The following is a 15538-nucleotide window of genomic DNA, read 5'->3' as shown; positions in this document are numbered from 1 at the left end:
TTAGTAATGCTAGTCTCACTCTTTAATCACATTCCACCCAATCCTGTCCAGTGTATTTGTAACTGAGCAAAGCATTGCTGGCTCCCTCTAATCATCAGGTTTGGCAATGACAGGAAGAAAGTCTGTTAGGTACTTTCCCTTTGAAGAAGATACATGATTATGGAAACCATCAGTGAAGTAGCTCAAAGATACTGTAATATACATAAAAAATAATCAAAGAACAACGATTCCACCAACCGTAGACCTGCACTAACTACAGATATTCTGAGCAAGGCAGCAGTGATGTAATGGACATTCAAAGACATCCTGCAGTTACTAAAGAATATCTCCATTATTACAGAAAGGTAACAAAAAGTATTCTTCCAAGCTTTTTACCAATTAAGAATGATTAACTCAGTTCAGGAAAGCACCTTTCATTCTCACAGAATTACTGAGTTCCTGAGGCTGGAAGGGCTCTCTGGAGATCACCCAGTGCAACTCCAACCCACCCAAACAAGGTCAACTACAGCAGGTTACTCAAGCCATGTTTTGAACATAGCCAAGAACAGAAACTCCACAACTTCTCTGGGCAACCAATTCCAGGAGTCAACCACCCTCACAGTAAAACAAAGGGTTTTTTTCTTAGGACTAAATGAAATTTCATGTGTTTCAATTTGTGCCCATTGTCTTTTGTCCTGTCACTGGACACCATCGAGAAGCGTCTGGCTGTCTTGTTTATACTCTGCCATCTGGTACTTATTCACATTGATAATAAGCCTCCCGAGCTGGGGAGCCCAGCACTGGACACAGCATTCCAGATGTGGCCTCACCAGTGCTGATCAGAGAGGGCAAAGATCACCTTCCTCAACCTGTTGGTGATACTCTTGCCAGTGCAGCTCAGGGGGCTGTTGGCTGCCTTCTAGCAAGGGCACATTGCTTGTCCATGTTAAACCTGCTAAACAAGACCCCCAGGTCCTCTTCTGCCAGCCAGCTTTCCAGCGCAGTTGGCCTCCAGCACGTACTTGTGCATGGTGTTATTCCTGCCCAGGTGCAGAACTTTGCACTTCCCTTTGCCCAACAGTATGAGATGCCTGTCAGCCCATTTCTCCAGTCTTTTGAGGTCACTCTCTGCATCGCAGCACATACACTCTAAGGTATCAGCCAGTCCTCAGAGTTCTTTATCATCTGCAAACTTGCTGAAGCTGCCCAACATTCCACTGTCCAGGTCACTAATGAAAATATAATGACAATGTAACAGAACTGGACCCGATACTGACCCTGGGGTACTATGGACTCATTGCCAGCTGATTTTGTGCCACTGATTCCGGCCCTTTCAGCAGGGCAGCTCAACCAGCTTCCGATGCACCTGATTGCCCACTCATCTAACCTGTACTTCATCAGTTGGTCTATGAGGATGTTACGGTACACACTCACAAAAGCCATGCTAAAGCCAAGATAAACGCTATTTAGCTGCTCTTTCCCTTGTTCGTGGAGCCAGTCATTTCATTGCAGAAGGCCATCAGGTGCTCAGGCATATCTTTCTCTTCACAAATCCACGCCCACAGCTCCTAATCAGCTTCTTGTCCTTAAAATGTTTAAAAACGGCTTCCAGGAAGACATGTGCTGTCACTTTCCTGGGGATTGTGATGAGGCTGACTGGCCTGTAGTTTTACAGATGCTCCTTCTGGCCCATCTGGAATCTAGGGGTGATATTCACCTCCTTCAAACACTACAACCTTTCAAAGATAGCTAATGATGGTCTCACAGTGGCTAGATTCCTCAACACTCAGGAGCGTCCCATAAGTCCCATGGACTTGTGTGTGTACATTTTGTTTAACCTGATTATCCTCTACCAATCCTTGCTTCAGAATTTCTCACTGGTCTCAGGGGCTTGGGATTTTCAGAGGCAAGTTTTACCACTGCCCAAGGAGTAGCTGAATCTGAAGTTATTTTTTTCTTTTCACAAATTGCTTAAAACTTAGAAATATTTGATTTTCTATCAGATAGGCGTACCCTGCTTTTACCTTACCTCATTTGATTTCCATTCCCCACCCCTGGAAGCATAGCAAGCATCACGCTGATGTCCACCTCTGACAAACCACCCACTGTGTACTCTGAAGTTGACTTCTTTTAAGGAAAAATATTTTTCTCCTGATCATCTAAAACAGGGTTTACTGTAACTTCCTTCTGAACGGACAGTATTTTGCTACTGACATTTGCAATTAACATTTCCAAGTAAATGCTTTTCAAACCTTGCAGAAAGATCTGGAAACAGTCTTAGACAAAATGTTAATAGTTGCTTTTGTTTAAAGACTTTAAGTAGGTAACATGGAATTTAAGTTTCATGATGTCTGCAAGTGCAACGTATTGCTGTTATTTTTCAGAATCTAAAAAGAAAAGGGAACAATGCAGTTTTAAGGGAGGCTTATTTTCTAAACACAGGAGAAACTCAGCTGATTAATGAAACAGAAAAAGTATGTTGTTGTAAGGGCAAGCAAATGCTCCGTATTCTGAGATTTGTCCTGTACCTCCAAAACCCCCACTTCTTGTTTTCAGAAAGGTTTGCTTATTTGCCCTCACGAACACATATTATTGATGGATGGATAGTTTATCATTTGCCTTCACAGTATCTGAAAACTGTGCTCACCAGGGGACCCCTATGAATTGCAAAGTTCCATGACTGCCTGATTTCTGGAGCAACTTTGAGAGAAATGAAAATAATTTTGACTACACAATGGGTGCTGATAAATCAGTTATCTTCCAAGTACAGTTTCCATCTTTTTACACATTAAGAATACGTTTTTTTAAGTAGTAATTCTCCTCTTCCAGAAAGGTGTTAACACATATTTTTGAGAATTTAATGCAATGACTGTAGAGCTGTTCTCCCAAGCACCCAATCAACTCTGGATAACTCTGCAACTGCAAATCTTTCTGAAATCATGGTTAGAGCACCAGGTCTGGAGCTCAGTCAAAATCTCTTGTGTGGACTTTCAGGAGACTGATGTTGAGATACCCAGCTGAGAGAAGCTGAAGGTTTTCTGCACTGCAGCTATGGAATGCCTTGGTCTTTGCTAGTTAATGTGACATCATTGGTCATACAAGCAAGGTAAAGGTACAATGACAGACCTTATTTACTGAATGTAAGTGCACTGATACAGTTACTGTAAAGTTTAAAAACAGGTGAGCAAAATTGGAAAGAACCTCCTACATGTTTTAATCCACCTTGGTCAAAGCTAAGTATTTCTTTTGGCCTACAGCAACCTGTAAGATGTTAATGGAGTTCTGTTAAACATTGATTAGAATGAAGATAATGTTTGGTCACTTGTTCATCAATTCCCTTTTCTGCATGTCTACCCATTCTATTTAACTTTTTTTTTTCCCAATAGCTCTGTATTTTATTATAGGAGAGGGAGTGGCTCATACATAGTTTTAAATTTTGAACAGTTCAGCTAAAATAGAGTCATTGTTTGCTTCTGGCATTTTAATGGCAGCTAGTGTGAACCAAGGCTTTCAGCATTTTGTGCATTTTGTTGCTATTCTTCTGATATCCAAGTTTATTTATTTATTTGGATTACTTTCCAAGTGAATTTTGTACTGTTGCAGGGACTGAGAATTACTCAATTTAAACAGTGTTTTGCTTCTGTTTTGTGTTTGGGAAGCAGACCAGTGTTGGAAGAAGGGTTCGCCGGAGTCAAGAAGACGCTCAATATGAGTTATGCATCTTGCTCAACTTTATCAGTTTCTAACACTACTTGTATAGAACCGATACACATGCACATTCGTAAAGCAGAAATATAATTGGTTAGTAGTCTCTAAACGCGCGCGGTTCTCACACCCCTAATGATCATGACTAAAATAAGCATTCTATCCACGTAGCTAATTGTGTTGCTGTGCTGCAGCCTTGTAGTTTGTTACTCCCTATTTTCCCATACCGGTCCCCATCTTTCTTGGCCCTGCACCTGCTTTCCCAGCAGCTGTAGCTTGTTACAGCCACGGCCTGTTGGCACAACATAATTACTTGGTCTCAGGACACAAGAATAGCTCAAGGCTACCTTTCTTGTTAACTTCAGCACAGCAACTTCAGTACAGTTCTGATTACAGGCCTGTTCTAATACCAGGCCAGGACTGTGCAGATCTTCAGAGATTCTAAGGCCACGCTTCTGCAGCCATTCTTCTGCAGACCAGTAGTTCGGAATATCATATGTACTATTAAAGGCTTTACCTGTAGGAGGATATCCCAGTCAGTTGTGACATTACAGAACTTCTGTATTTCAAATTCTAGAGCTCATTTTTCTGGTAACCTCCACTGAGAGATGCAAAAAGAAAGGAGAAGAATATTCAAAGCAGTAACAACTTCTGCATCTCTGCTAACTGTCTTTGGATGAGATGTACTAGTCAAAACACAGGAAAACCTTACGTAAGTTCTTATAAATAGAATAATTTTACCAGAGTTTAATGTTGCACAATATATAACAAAAGGTCTTGAATTCTGCAGTTAAACTTCTCTGAAGTTAGGCTAACTAAAAGCTACCACGATTGCTGAAAGGATTTAAGGTTGATCTTAAATCTTGTACTTTTGGAACATGGATTAAATTTTGAAAAAGAGTAAGAGTGCATTGATTATAATTTTGAAATAAGCAGTACCTGAAACACACGCATAGGCATTTTAAATTAATCTCTGACAATTGCTTGGAATACTTAAAATTCTGTAACATATTAAGCACTAATGAAAGAAGCACTATCCAGACTTATCTATGGAGATTCCGTAACAACTGACCTACTTGCTCAGGGAAGTATCACAAATTTGCAATCTTTTTCAGCCCAGATAGCAGATAAGCCAGTCCCTTCTCAGTTCAGGTTTGGGGTATGGAAAGTCTTAAAAACTGAAATATTAATGTCTGAAACGTTCAATCTTTCAGTGCCAAGATATGGAGTTCTTTACCACCTAAGAAAGACTGCAGTTAGATCCTTAACAGTGATCATCCACATGCATAGTGCTCAGTCTCGTTTTCTCCGGTCAATTTAAAAAGAACTTGAACTGTAACTCCAGGTACAATCAATTTGATCAGGAGATTCCCAGTCAAGTTATAACAAAACCGTTCACAACTTAGCCTACTACAGTCCCTTTCTGCTATCAAATTTCGTAACCAGAATACATGGACATATGGTTTTGTTGAACAATCTGCACATATTTCTGAGAAACAGAATGCACGCATTATTTTGACTCAGGGTGTCCCATGCAAAGAGCTATCACAGATGATTAACTGAAGGAATTGCTGCTTAGGATGAGGCAACTTGGAAGGACAATTACATGCTGGAAGGCTGGCAACAGAAGACTCTTGCAATCAAGATATTTCTGATGCTTGTTGGACAAGAAGCCAAAGATGTGTCCTTAGGCAAACTACCTCCATTATTAACACCAACATCACACCCTTAACACCCCAGCCCACAAAGAGACCCTTCCTCAATGAACACGTGTAGTTAATCAGTAAGACTGCACAACCATTATGTAGATTACCATCCAGTCAACGTTAAGAGGGTTGGAACTTAAATTAATATTCACACGGTCATGTACAAATCTGCCTGTGGACACCGCCAAGGCGTGCCAGCCCACCTGGTGCCCACGCCTGCACAGCTTCGTAGCGAAGGCCCTGTCTCCTGCTCTTAACGACTCGGCCTTCGATTCTGCACACTGGGTAACGAACTCATTTTTGAGACAATTCTTGTTTCAACACAGGGTGCCGTTCCCTAGGGTTTATTCCCTAGGGTAATCAAACTGCTTCTTATTAAACTCGGCTACCAAAAGAGCACTTAAACGGGAAATCTATTTTTTCTCTTCCGTTTCTGGTGGGCGTGCCGGGATTTGCAGGCAGAACACACGGCGGACTGCATGCCAAACCAGCCACCGGACCCAGCCTGCCCCGGCACGGGGGCTTGTGCCCGGACCTTGGCACTCGGGTGTCAGCTGCGACCCCCGCCGCTCAGCTGCGGGAGCGGGAAGCGGGGCTCGAGGGGCGCCCCCCGACCGACCGCCGCCGCCGCCCTCCCCGCGGCGGGGCCTGCCTGCGGCGCCCGGGCCTGCACCCTGCCCTGCCCTGCCCCGTCACTACAGGCGGGCACCGGGCGCGCTGCCCCCGCAGGGCTCGCCCCCCGCCGGCCCCCGGCACCCCCCGCCGGCAGCCCGGCAGGGCGGGCACGCGGCCCTCCACGGCCTGGCCGCGCGCGCGGCCCCGCGCCCCCTTTTCTAGGCGGGGCCGATGCCCCGCGCTGGTCCCGCCCCCGCCACGGCGGCCCGGCCGGCTCCTCAAGGAGCGGGGCGCTTCCCCTCGCGGCCGAGCCGGGAGCGCGGCCGGCGGAGGCGGGCCTGCACGGCGCGGGGACGCCCTCTCTCCCGGGAGCCGCAGCCCGCGGCGGCCCAGCGGCGGCCCGCCCAGAGACTCCTCCAGGGAGCAGTGGAGTTCGCCCCTAGAGCGCCCGCGCGGTAGGACGCTCTGGCAGGCGCCGCGCGCTTCTCTCTGTCGTCAGGCCCGCCTCTCCGGCTGTGTGTGGCAGTGCCGGGAGCGGAGCGCTCGAGCAGGCTCCGCCATGATGAACAGCGGAGGGATCGGGGTGCCGCTGGGCTTCCCCTTGGGCCCCACGTCTGTCATCCAGGTCACGAACCTGTCCTCGGCAGTGACCAGCGAGCAGATGCGGACTCTCTTCGGCTTCCTAGGAGATATCGAGGAGCTGCGCCTCTATCCCCCGGAGTAAGTGGGGCCTGCGCCGACCTCTGGAGCGATAGAGACTTGGGAGGAGGAAGAGGCCTAGAGGGGCCGGGAGGGTGGAGGGACGAGGCAGAAGGCCCTACGTGCCATTTTGAGTGTGGGCACCGGAGCCTTCCGCACGGGGAGCGGTTCACGTTGTCCCACCCCTTTGTGAGGCAGGAGCGGCCGGGAAAGGAGCTTCACCCGCACTTAAGATGGCGGCCGCAGCTCGGAGGGGGGAGGCAGCCGCGATATCTCCGGAGCGGCGGGTTTTAGTGTTCTCGTGGCGGCGGCCGGGGTTGCGGCCGCCCGCTGTAGGCTGCGGGCACTGAGCCACCGCCAGAGGCCTGGCGAGAAGCGTGCGGCTAGGCTGCCCCGGAGCGCTCCCCCGGCGCGGATCGCCCCCCGCCCGCCCCCCCCCCCCCCCCCCCACCCCCTTTTTCCTGCAAACCCTCTTTCTGATGCCCGCCTTTCTCTTCGCTCGGACCGAGCTGGGGGGTGCGTGTGTGCTGGGCTAGAGAGCCCCAGGCCCGGCCCCCGCCCCCGCCCGGCTGGCTGCCAGGGCGCTGCGTGCCGGCGGGACCAGCTTCCCCCCCTCCCCCGCTCGAAGGGCGCTGTTCTCCGGGAAGGGCCCGCGCGAAGAGAAGCCAAAATAGCTTTTCACAGAGGGACGGCACCTGCCCTGCCTTGTGCTCAGAAATGCCCTTGATAAGACGTGTGCAGTAAATGAGAGTTAGTAACGGACGTGACACGTTTCTCTAAACCGTAGCCGGTCTCATTATGTCAGCTGCACGGTGCACTCACATGGGAGATACTGAGGTTTGCAAAATAACAGTATTTTTTTTCCCCAAGCAGAAAACCATCAACACAACAGGGGAGAAGAATAATTTTTTCTTAATGCATCTGTTTTACTAGGAAATGAATTGCAGACGTTTCCTTTCAAACCATTTATCTTTTCTTTTTTCTCATGAAAATTAAGTAGAAATAGCAGAAAGGGGCAGGAGTCATTCGCATCCAGATACTTCAATTTTAATACAAAGAAGTCATTCAGATGAATAAAATTTAATTTAAAAAAATAGCAATAAAGTTGGTATTTATCCTTTTTTTGTTACTGCGTTACATCTGATTAAGTTTCAATGATGACCATTCAGAAGAATCAAATACGATTTATTAGGTAATTAAAAGTATATGTAATAGGCATCCATTCATTTAGAGATATGTTTAAAACAGCCTTACTGAGTTTTAAAGACTCTTTAATAGATTTATGGTGATTTTTATACATTTTTCTGGGGGTTTACTTTGGACTGGTTCCACACTTGCTGCTTAATACACTTAAGTGTTCTCCTGACCGAATATTTTTTTTGTTGTAGCTGTTGCTCTCATTTTTCACTGTTACATAATAGATGTTAAAGCAGATAGATACTTTTTTGACACTCGTATGCAAATAACATTTGTGCCTAAGTATAAATTTTTGCCAGTGTCCATATACACATATAATACTAAAATCCAGTGTTTGTAGGTAGTAGGGTTTGACTTGGAAATGTCAAGGTTATAATGTGGTAAACATCCATTCTATATTGTTAGTTTAGTTTTCAGAGATAAGACACAGGATTGCGATTACTCATTTTACTCTTGTTTTATTTACAGTTTCTATGCAATAACTTTTAAGAAATATGGATTTCCATGTCCAATAGTTATAGACATTTGACCTGGCTTTCAAATTATTATCTTGAAAAATAATTTTTTACTTTAATGCCCTTCTTGTGAAACAGAAGAAGACAGGCTTCCTATTGACTATATTTCCTGTATACTTACTATATTTATTGAAAATAAATATATTTGAATAATATTTCGATAAAATCAGAGAGTAGCGTTTCATTGGTGAGTGCATGGGAAGCAAAGGTGTCGCAAGCAAAAAGATGTTATAATAGATGTCTGCAATTGGTTAACATTATTTTCTACTACTGTTTTTTCCTTAAGTATTTAATGATTTAATGCCTAGATGTTTTTAAAAACAGTTCTCTTAATTAAAAGGGAAATTTGCTTTTTACATTAGAGTCAACATCAGATAAAAAATCATGTCATTTCAGTTCTAGCTTTAAAAATAATTCCAAGAAATCCAAACTTTTGATGTATTGTACAGCATGAATTCTGTTACCTTTGTGCAACAGTGGAAGCTCACTTTTCAGTCCAGTTTCTATGTGAACAATATAATTCAGTAAGTTGAATTAGTGGACTACAGGTCTCATGGATGTTGACTACTGAATAATAAATATTAGTATGCTTTTTGTAAGTGATTTCATGTTGAGGATTAAGAGGAAGTGACATAGTAGCTTTCAGTCATCTGAGTGTGTGTTACTAAATTAAGTAAAAGCTTTCACTGTGACCAGGACCCCATTTGCTAGCCTTTGTTCAGAAATTACAGAAATGGATAAAAAATTAAAGCAAATATTTCTTGTTTCAAGAATAATATGTAGTGTAATACTAAAAGAGTATTATCCTGACTTTTTAATAGATTAAGCAATGAGGTGAAATAGTTACATGTTGCATTGTGTAGAATTGCAACCTGTTTTCTCCCTAATTTTGTATTGCAAATATTCAGCTTACAAAATACTTCTGATTAGCCAAGCATGAATTTGTAGAGAAGAGTGATGTTGTGTTCTCTTCTGTATGCATCATTTCATGTATTAAAAATATAGGCATTCATGTTAAGAAATTTACTATAATATTTGTATATCTATTGCCTTTGCTGGGCATAGATTGTATTTCTAATAGATGTGAACTTCCAGTTCTTTTGATAATGCACAGCAGCAACAAAATATAGATGCAGATGTATGCATACACACACGCTTTTTAAAGCACATAGACTCCATTTTCTCTATGATCTTTCTAAGTTAAAGCATAAGTTATCCTTCATCTCTTCCAAGTCAGTCATGTCTGTCAGCCTTCTACTTTCTCCCTTAATCTGCTGAAGTCTAATTCATAAAATCTGATTATTAAAAAAATTTGACTATTTAATACAATGAAACTACTTTTGTTAATTAAAAGGAAATAGAATCATTAGTTTCAAGGACGACCTGAAACTAAACCATATGACCTTGGACTCTTGACAGGCTTGATGGTGTTACTGCTTCTCTGGGGAGCCTGTCCCAGTGACTGACCACCATCACAGTGAAGAACCTTTTCCTGATCTCCAATCTGAACTTCCCCTGACGCAGCTTCATTCCATCTCCTCATGTCCTATCGCTGGTCACCAGGGAGAGGAGATCAGCACCTCCCCTCCACTGCCCCCCTTGAGGAAGTTGCAGGCTGTGATGAGGTCACCCCTCAGCCTTCTCTTCCCCAAGCTGAGCAAACCAAGTGACCTCAGCCACTCCTAAGTCATGCCCTTGAGACCTTTCACCATCTTGGTTGCTGTCCTCCAGATGAGCTCTTAACAGTTTGATATCCTTCTTGTACTGCGCTGCCCCAAACTGCACACTGTACTCGAGGTGGGGCCACACCAGTGCAGTGTAGAGTGGGACAGTCACCTCCCTGGACTGGTTGGCCGTGCTGTGCTTCATGCACCCCAGGACATGGTTGGCCCTTCTGGCTGCCGGGACACACTGATGACTCATGTTGAACTTGCCATCAACCCATCCCCACAGATCTCTTTCTGTGGGGCTGCTCTCCAGCCTCTCATCCTCCAGTGTGTATGTATAACCAGGATTACGCCGTCCCAGGTGGAGAATCTGGTTCTTGTTAAATTTCATACTGTTGGTGATGTTGGCCCACCCAGCTCTCTAGTTTATCTAAATCTCTTTGTGAGTCTGTCTACCCTTGAGGGAGTCCGCAGCTCCTCCTAGTGTAGTATTATCATCAGACTTACTTAACGTACATTTCACTCCTGTGCTCAGATTATTTATTAATGGATGCTTTTTTCCGAATTCTCTGATATTTTGCTCTCAGAGCAATCCAAGAGGATTGTAGAAGTGGTGAATGGGATCAGGTGACCATTTCCATCTTACAAGAAATTCCTTTGCTAGCACTGTTCCACTCTAATTAATCGTGCAGCATCCTACCACTGACTTTAGGGAGTAAGGATTTCAGCTCTGGCATCTATAGGTTTTGTGCTTCAGTGATTATGTGCGGCGAATGAAGAGACGAGATGCAGCTTGATGCAAGCAAATGTCAATTTAATGTACAGAAGTACGAGTTTATATACAGTTTCAGAAGCTGCGCGTTTTAAACAGATTGGTTCTTGACGCTAAGCCTTGCATACTAGGCAATCCCCGATTGGTGGTTAGCTGCCATCAATTAACAGCAAGGTGTTACCTTACCAATTAACAGCAAGGTGTTACCTTTCCTCGGCGCCATCCGTCCCCCACTCCCCTGTGCTCTGTATCATGTTAATTGTTGTCTAGACAAGCTTGAGCACATTCCCCTCAGCTAACTGATTGCCACGCATGGTCCTAGTTTCCAGCCCGCTCCTGCAATTGTGGAGCAAAGTACAAGAATATGCTATGGTTGTCTGAGCTAACATTATTAGAGAGGAGAGTTCCTTTTTACCCATTTTCTGTGTTTTTCCTGTCATTAGCATGTACCTCAGTTTTATAGGGTGCCACAGAGAATTTCCTTCAAAAGCTAAAAGGAAGTCTCAGATTTTAGAAATTATATTAAATAGAAGGCACATTAATGTTACAGTAGTTTACTTAAGTTCTTGTAAGCTTGCAAATGTGGACAGGAAGAGAGAAACCAGTTCAGTTTTTAAACGCATTAAATGAAATGCAGGCTCTTTAAGATTACTCTTCAATATTCCCATCAACCTTTGTGAACCTAGTGACATTTCCCAGCAATTAGTATGTTAAGACTATTGTCCTGACGTAGCAGTTTCTGTTAGGGTCCTTCATTTTATGTCTCAAATTGATTGGGAAAGCTTTCTTTATGAGTGTTAGGTCATGCTATGTTTTATAGTAACTTTTTCAATTCATGTTTTCCCATCATTGATCAAAGCCCTTCAGTTTCTTCAGTCACTGCTAATCAGACATCCCTTCAAGTAGGATAGGTTTCATAGCTGCCATGTTCCTGAAAGGCTGGTTCTCTGGGGGCAAGTTTCTGTCTTGTATATTAGAGGCTTTCACACTTTATGCAGATGGCAGTGAATGCTACTTTGTTATTACTGTTATGTTCCTAAGGTATGTGAACTGCAAGTAGTCCACCCTCGGATTCAGTGTTGAGGGCTTTGGAAACGCTTGGCGCCGAAGAAGTTTCCATACAGTCATCATCCCAATTTTAGCTACTGGTCAGTGAGAGACACTTCATTGGCACTGAAAGCAGTATTTCTTTTAATGAAGAAAACATTAACTTGAATCATCTTTCAGTGGGTCACAAATGATTGTTACTGGTGGCTGCTGTTTGTATTTACTTTTTTTCATACAAGAAAATTGCAAATTTGACTTGATTGTGCAGCTATTTATTGTTTTGCTCTCTGGAAGGCTTTCTTTTGAAAATTTAAAAATTGAAAGCAACTATTTGTGGACCTTAAATATTATCAGTTAAACCAGTGTAAGTTATGTGGCGATGTTGGTTTTTTTTTTTAATCCACTCACTTCACCCTTAATTTGTGTTTGATTATCAGATTTTAAAAAGAGCAGCAGAATTTCTCTCTTATCATGCTGCATCTGTCTACTGTTGGTTTAACCTTGTTGGTCACTGGTATCAAAAATTTGCACAAGAGACTTGGACTTCATGAGACTTTTTTTAACCCTTTCCTTGTAAGACTTGTCTCTTAAAGAGCACCGTAAGTGGGTTTCAGTGCTCAAAGACTCCTGTTATTCCACTTTATTACCAAATATTTTGATAATTTCTTCTTCCCTGTCTCATAAACACAGCTTTAACCTTGAGAAGGTGGCTATTCAGAGACCCTTTGAGAATGCTTTCCCTGCCCGCCCAGCCCAACTCTATACGAAAAATGCTCAGAAATGAAAGTAAGGGATGGTTGAAAAATTCTTTCAGAAAATCTGATGTCTGTGTTGTGTGTTTTCGTACTTACTGTTATCTTATTTTCCCTTTCACTTCCATCTTGAGGAAAGCAAGGATGACTGAATTGCAGGTTTCTGATTTTACCAAGTGAGTTCTGGTTTCTTCCTGAAGCTAAAAACTTAAATATTGTAACAGAAACTTATGTGTGTATGAAAGTTACTTGGAAAATTATGGTTAAATAGGATGAAAATATTAACAAGAAAAGAAAGTAATGTTACAGCCATAGCCTGTGTGAGAGTATTAGTTTGGGTACTAGGAATTGTTACTACACCAGAGTCTCCATGTGGATTTGCCACTTCTGTGTAGAAGAGGGTGACTGTAGTGGGGCTTCACTGTCAGCTACAGTGTAATTTGTCACAAAGCCTGAGGAAAAACTCCTTAAATTTTGAATACCTGTGTATGATCTTTATATCAGAGGAATATCGGAGATCTCAATTCCCATGTTGGGAGTGGAGAATTGCTGTCACTGTTTAACAAGAGCTCCTCAGTTTGACATTTGCAGAACTTCTGGTGCTTCCTGAATTTGCTCAAGTGGCAATACATGGAGGCTGTTACGGAGGTAGGAAGGAGACCTCTTTCCTTTAAGCCTGCGTGTGCAAAAGGTCTCTGAGAAACCACACTTGGATGATGATGCCGACATTTGAATATGCAAGAGTATGAGAGGGTATGCAGTGTTCCCTGCTCTGCAGAAGAATATTCCCTTAAACTTTTGTCTCTTTGTTGTGTGTTTCTTGTAAAAGCTTTGAGTTACGTACATTTAAATTTAGAAGGTGTGTTGTTCAAGAAAGTATTGAATCGGTACCTTTCTGTTGGCTGTTTAAATTGGCTTTTGTGAGAAGGTGAAGTATGCCTTGTTTCTCTCAGTTACTAACAAGACCAAGACCAGTTTTTATAGATCACTTTCAGTTTGCAGTACAGTTGAAATCTGAAGCTGGTTTGCAGGGTGTGACAGGTCTTTTGCCTTGGGTATGTACTCTGGTATGCCAGCCACTCATACAGATTAGAGTTGGTTTTCAGTTTACTAGGAGACCAGTGACATCTGTAATCAGATTCTTAGTCTCAGTCATGCTTTTGTGTTATGCTTGTCGCCCAGTTGAAGTCTGTGTTTCAGAGAAGCCTTCAAAATTGCATTGGTAGTGATAAACCTTCAAATGTGGCTGTAGGAGGATTTTTGAGCGGTTAAATACTGGTACGTTTTATTGAGCAACAATTGGATTTTTGCAGAATTAGTCGTTTGGAAGCAGAGAGGCACAAACTGTCTACATTAGGTGTTGAAAGCCCTGCTGTCTAATACCGATTGCTTCTAGATGGCCTGAAGTTTTCTTGGAGGCTAGAACACAAGTGGTTCTTAGACATTAGACTGCAGTGTAGATTAGGCCTTTCAAGTAAAACACACAAAAACTTATTAAAATGTGATCTGCACAATTATTTCATAACATCTTCTTTTGTTAAGTTATTGATTTCTGTTGTGTCTTCCACCACCACCCTGAGAAAAAACAGACCCTTAGAGGAATGTTTTCTAGCCCTTTATTTGGGTTTTTTTCTGAATAGGTCATTCTTACAAAGTGTTTTTGGTTGTTACTCTGTCGGGGGGACAGATGTTACTGTCTCCTTGCAAAGGAAAACAAAAATGGCAGAAACATCTGAATACTATTTAGATATTAATTTCCTTTTTGAGCTTTCTTGTCTTCCTAAAGAAACAGTATTGTAGTAACCTTGAGTCAGCGATGTAGGAGTTGCTTTTTTGTATTGGTACTTTGTAACCTTGGGAAGAGGATTACGACTTTACCTCAATTCAGCCTCAGGAAAGGTTAGCAGAAAAAAATGGAACAAAGACTTAGAACAGGACTTTTCTGTTTTAAGAAAGACTTCTTCAGAAGCCTGCTGGGGGAGGTTTAGGAAGCCCACTTCATAGAAAGAGAGGACTCCATCACTGTGAAACCTTCTAGAAATTTAGATCTTTTGGATCTTAATCATCTCCCTTGATGCAGATGCAGCATTGATGTGTTTTCAGCAGAGGTGATCTACTTATATAGAAAATTTATCCTCCATAACCTTCAGAAAGCACTTCGTACCAAGACTTTTTTTTAGACCCATGTTTTGCAGCAGTTTTCTGATGTTAGTATTTTTGAACATACTTTCCATGTAGCTTTTGTGTTTGGAATCCAGGAAGTACAAGGGGGAGAATATTATAAAAAATACAGTTGTCAGAGCTGGTTCTATAGGTGTCAGAATTTATAAGGATTATTTTTGGGGTCTGAAACTGCATTTTGAGTTAGGAATGAAAACAAAAAAGGAAAAGAACAGGTGATACTGGGAGTCTTCAACAGTATGGACCACAGAATCTTCAGTGGAGGCTTCACCCATTTGGGTTGTAACACTGGCATGTATATTTAAAGACAAACAAACCCCAAAGAACAACAACAAAATGAAAACCCTCTCCTCCCAGCCTACACATACAGCCCCCCATCCACCCTCTCTCCAACAAACCAAAACCAACAAAAAACCCCTATAGCCATAAACAAAAATTTGCAGTTTGCAGTGAGCAGAGTCTGGCTTTTCAGAGTGTGTAAGATCAAAAGTTGTATGCAAACATTTCTGCAGAGTTCTGAGAAAGTCATAGCTTGCTGTCACCTCTGGAAATGTTCTGAACCAAGACCTTACAGTTGGCTCAGAAACCATTCTGTACAATTATTTCCTTCCTGAATGTGGAAATTTGAAACTGAAAATGTTTGTCACTACAAGCAAAATAAATGGGCAGAAGTGTAGTGATTTTACAGTGTTTTTCTAAATTA

The 15538-nt window shown here is 42.8% G+C and overlaps 1 protein-coding gene across 2 annotated transcripts in view; it reads left to right on the top strand.

Moving 5' to 3' along the window:
- Positions 1 to 6351: 6351 nt before the first annotated feature.
- Positions 6352 to 15538, top strand: part of SREK1 (splicing regulatory glutamic acid and lysine rich protein 1) — a 40113-nt gene continuing 30926 nt past the window's right edge. Inside the window, exon 1 of one of the 2 annotated variants that reach the window (XM_040580912.1) lies at positions 6352 to 6725. In XM_040580912.1, coding sequence (XP_040436846.1) covers positions 6565 to 6725 — 161 coding nt within the window. In that variant the 5' untranslated portion in view covers positions 6352 to 6564. The remainder of the gene's footprint in view (positions 6726 to 15538) is intronic. The other variant, XM_040580911.1, reaches the window with a different exon arrangement.

The sequence above is a fragment of the Falco naumanni genome, chromosome Z (assembly GCF_017639655.2).
Source record: "Falco naumanni isolate bFalNau1 chromosome Z, bFalNau1.pat, whole genome shotgun sequence".
Lineage (NCBI taxonomy): Eukaryota > Metazoa > Chordata > Aves > Falconiformes > Falconidae > Falco > Falco naumanni.
This window is presented reverse-complemented; position numbering and strand designations above follow the sequence as displayed.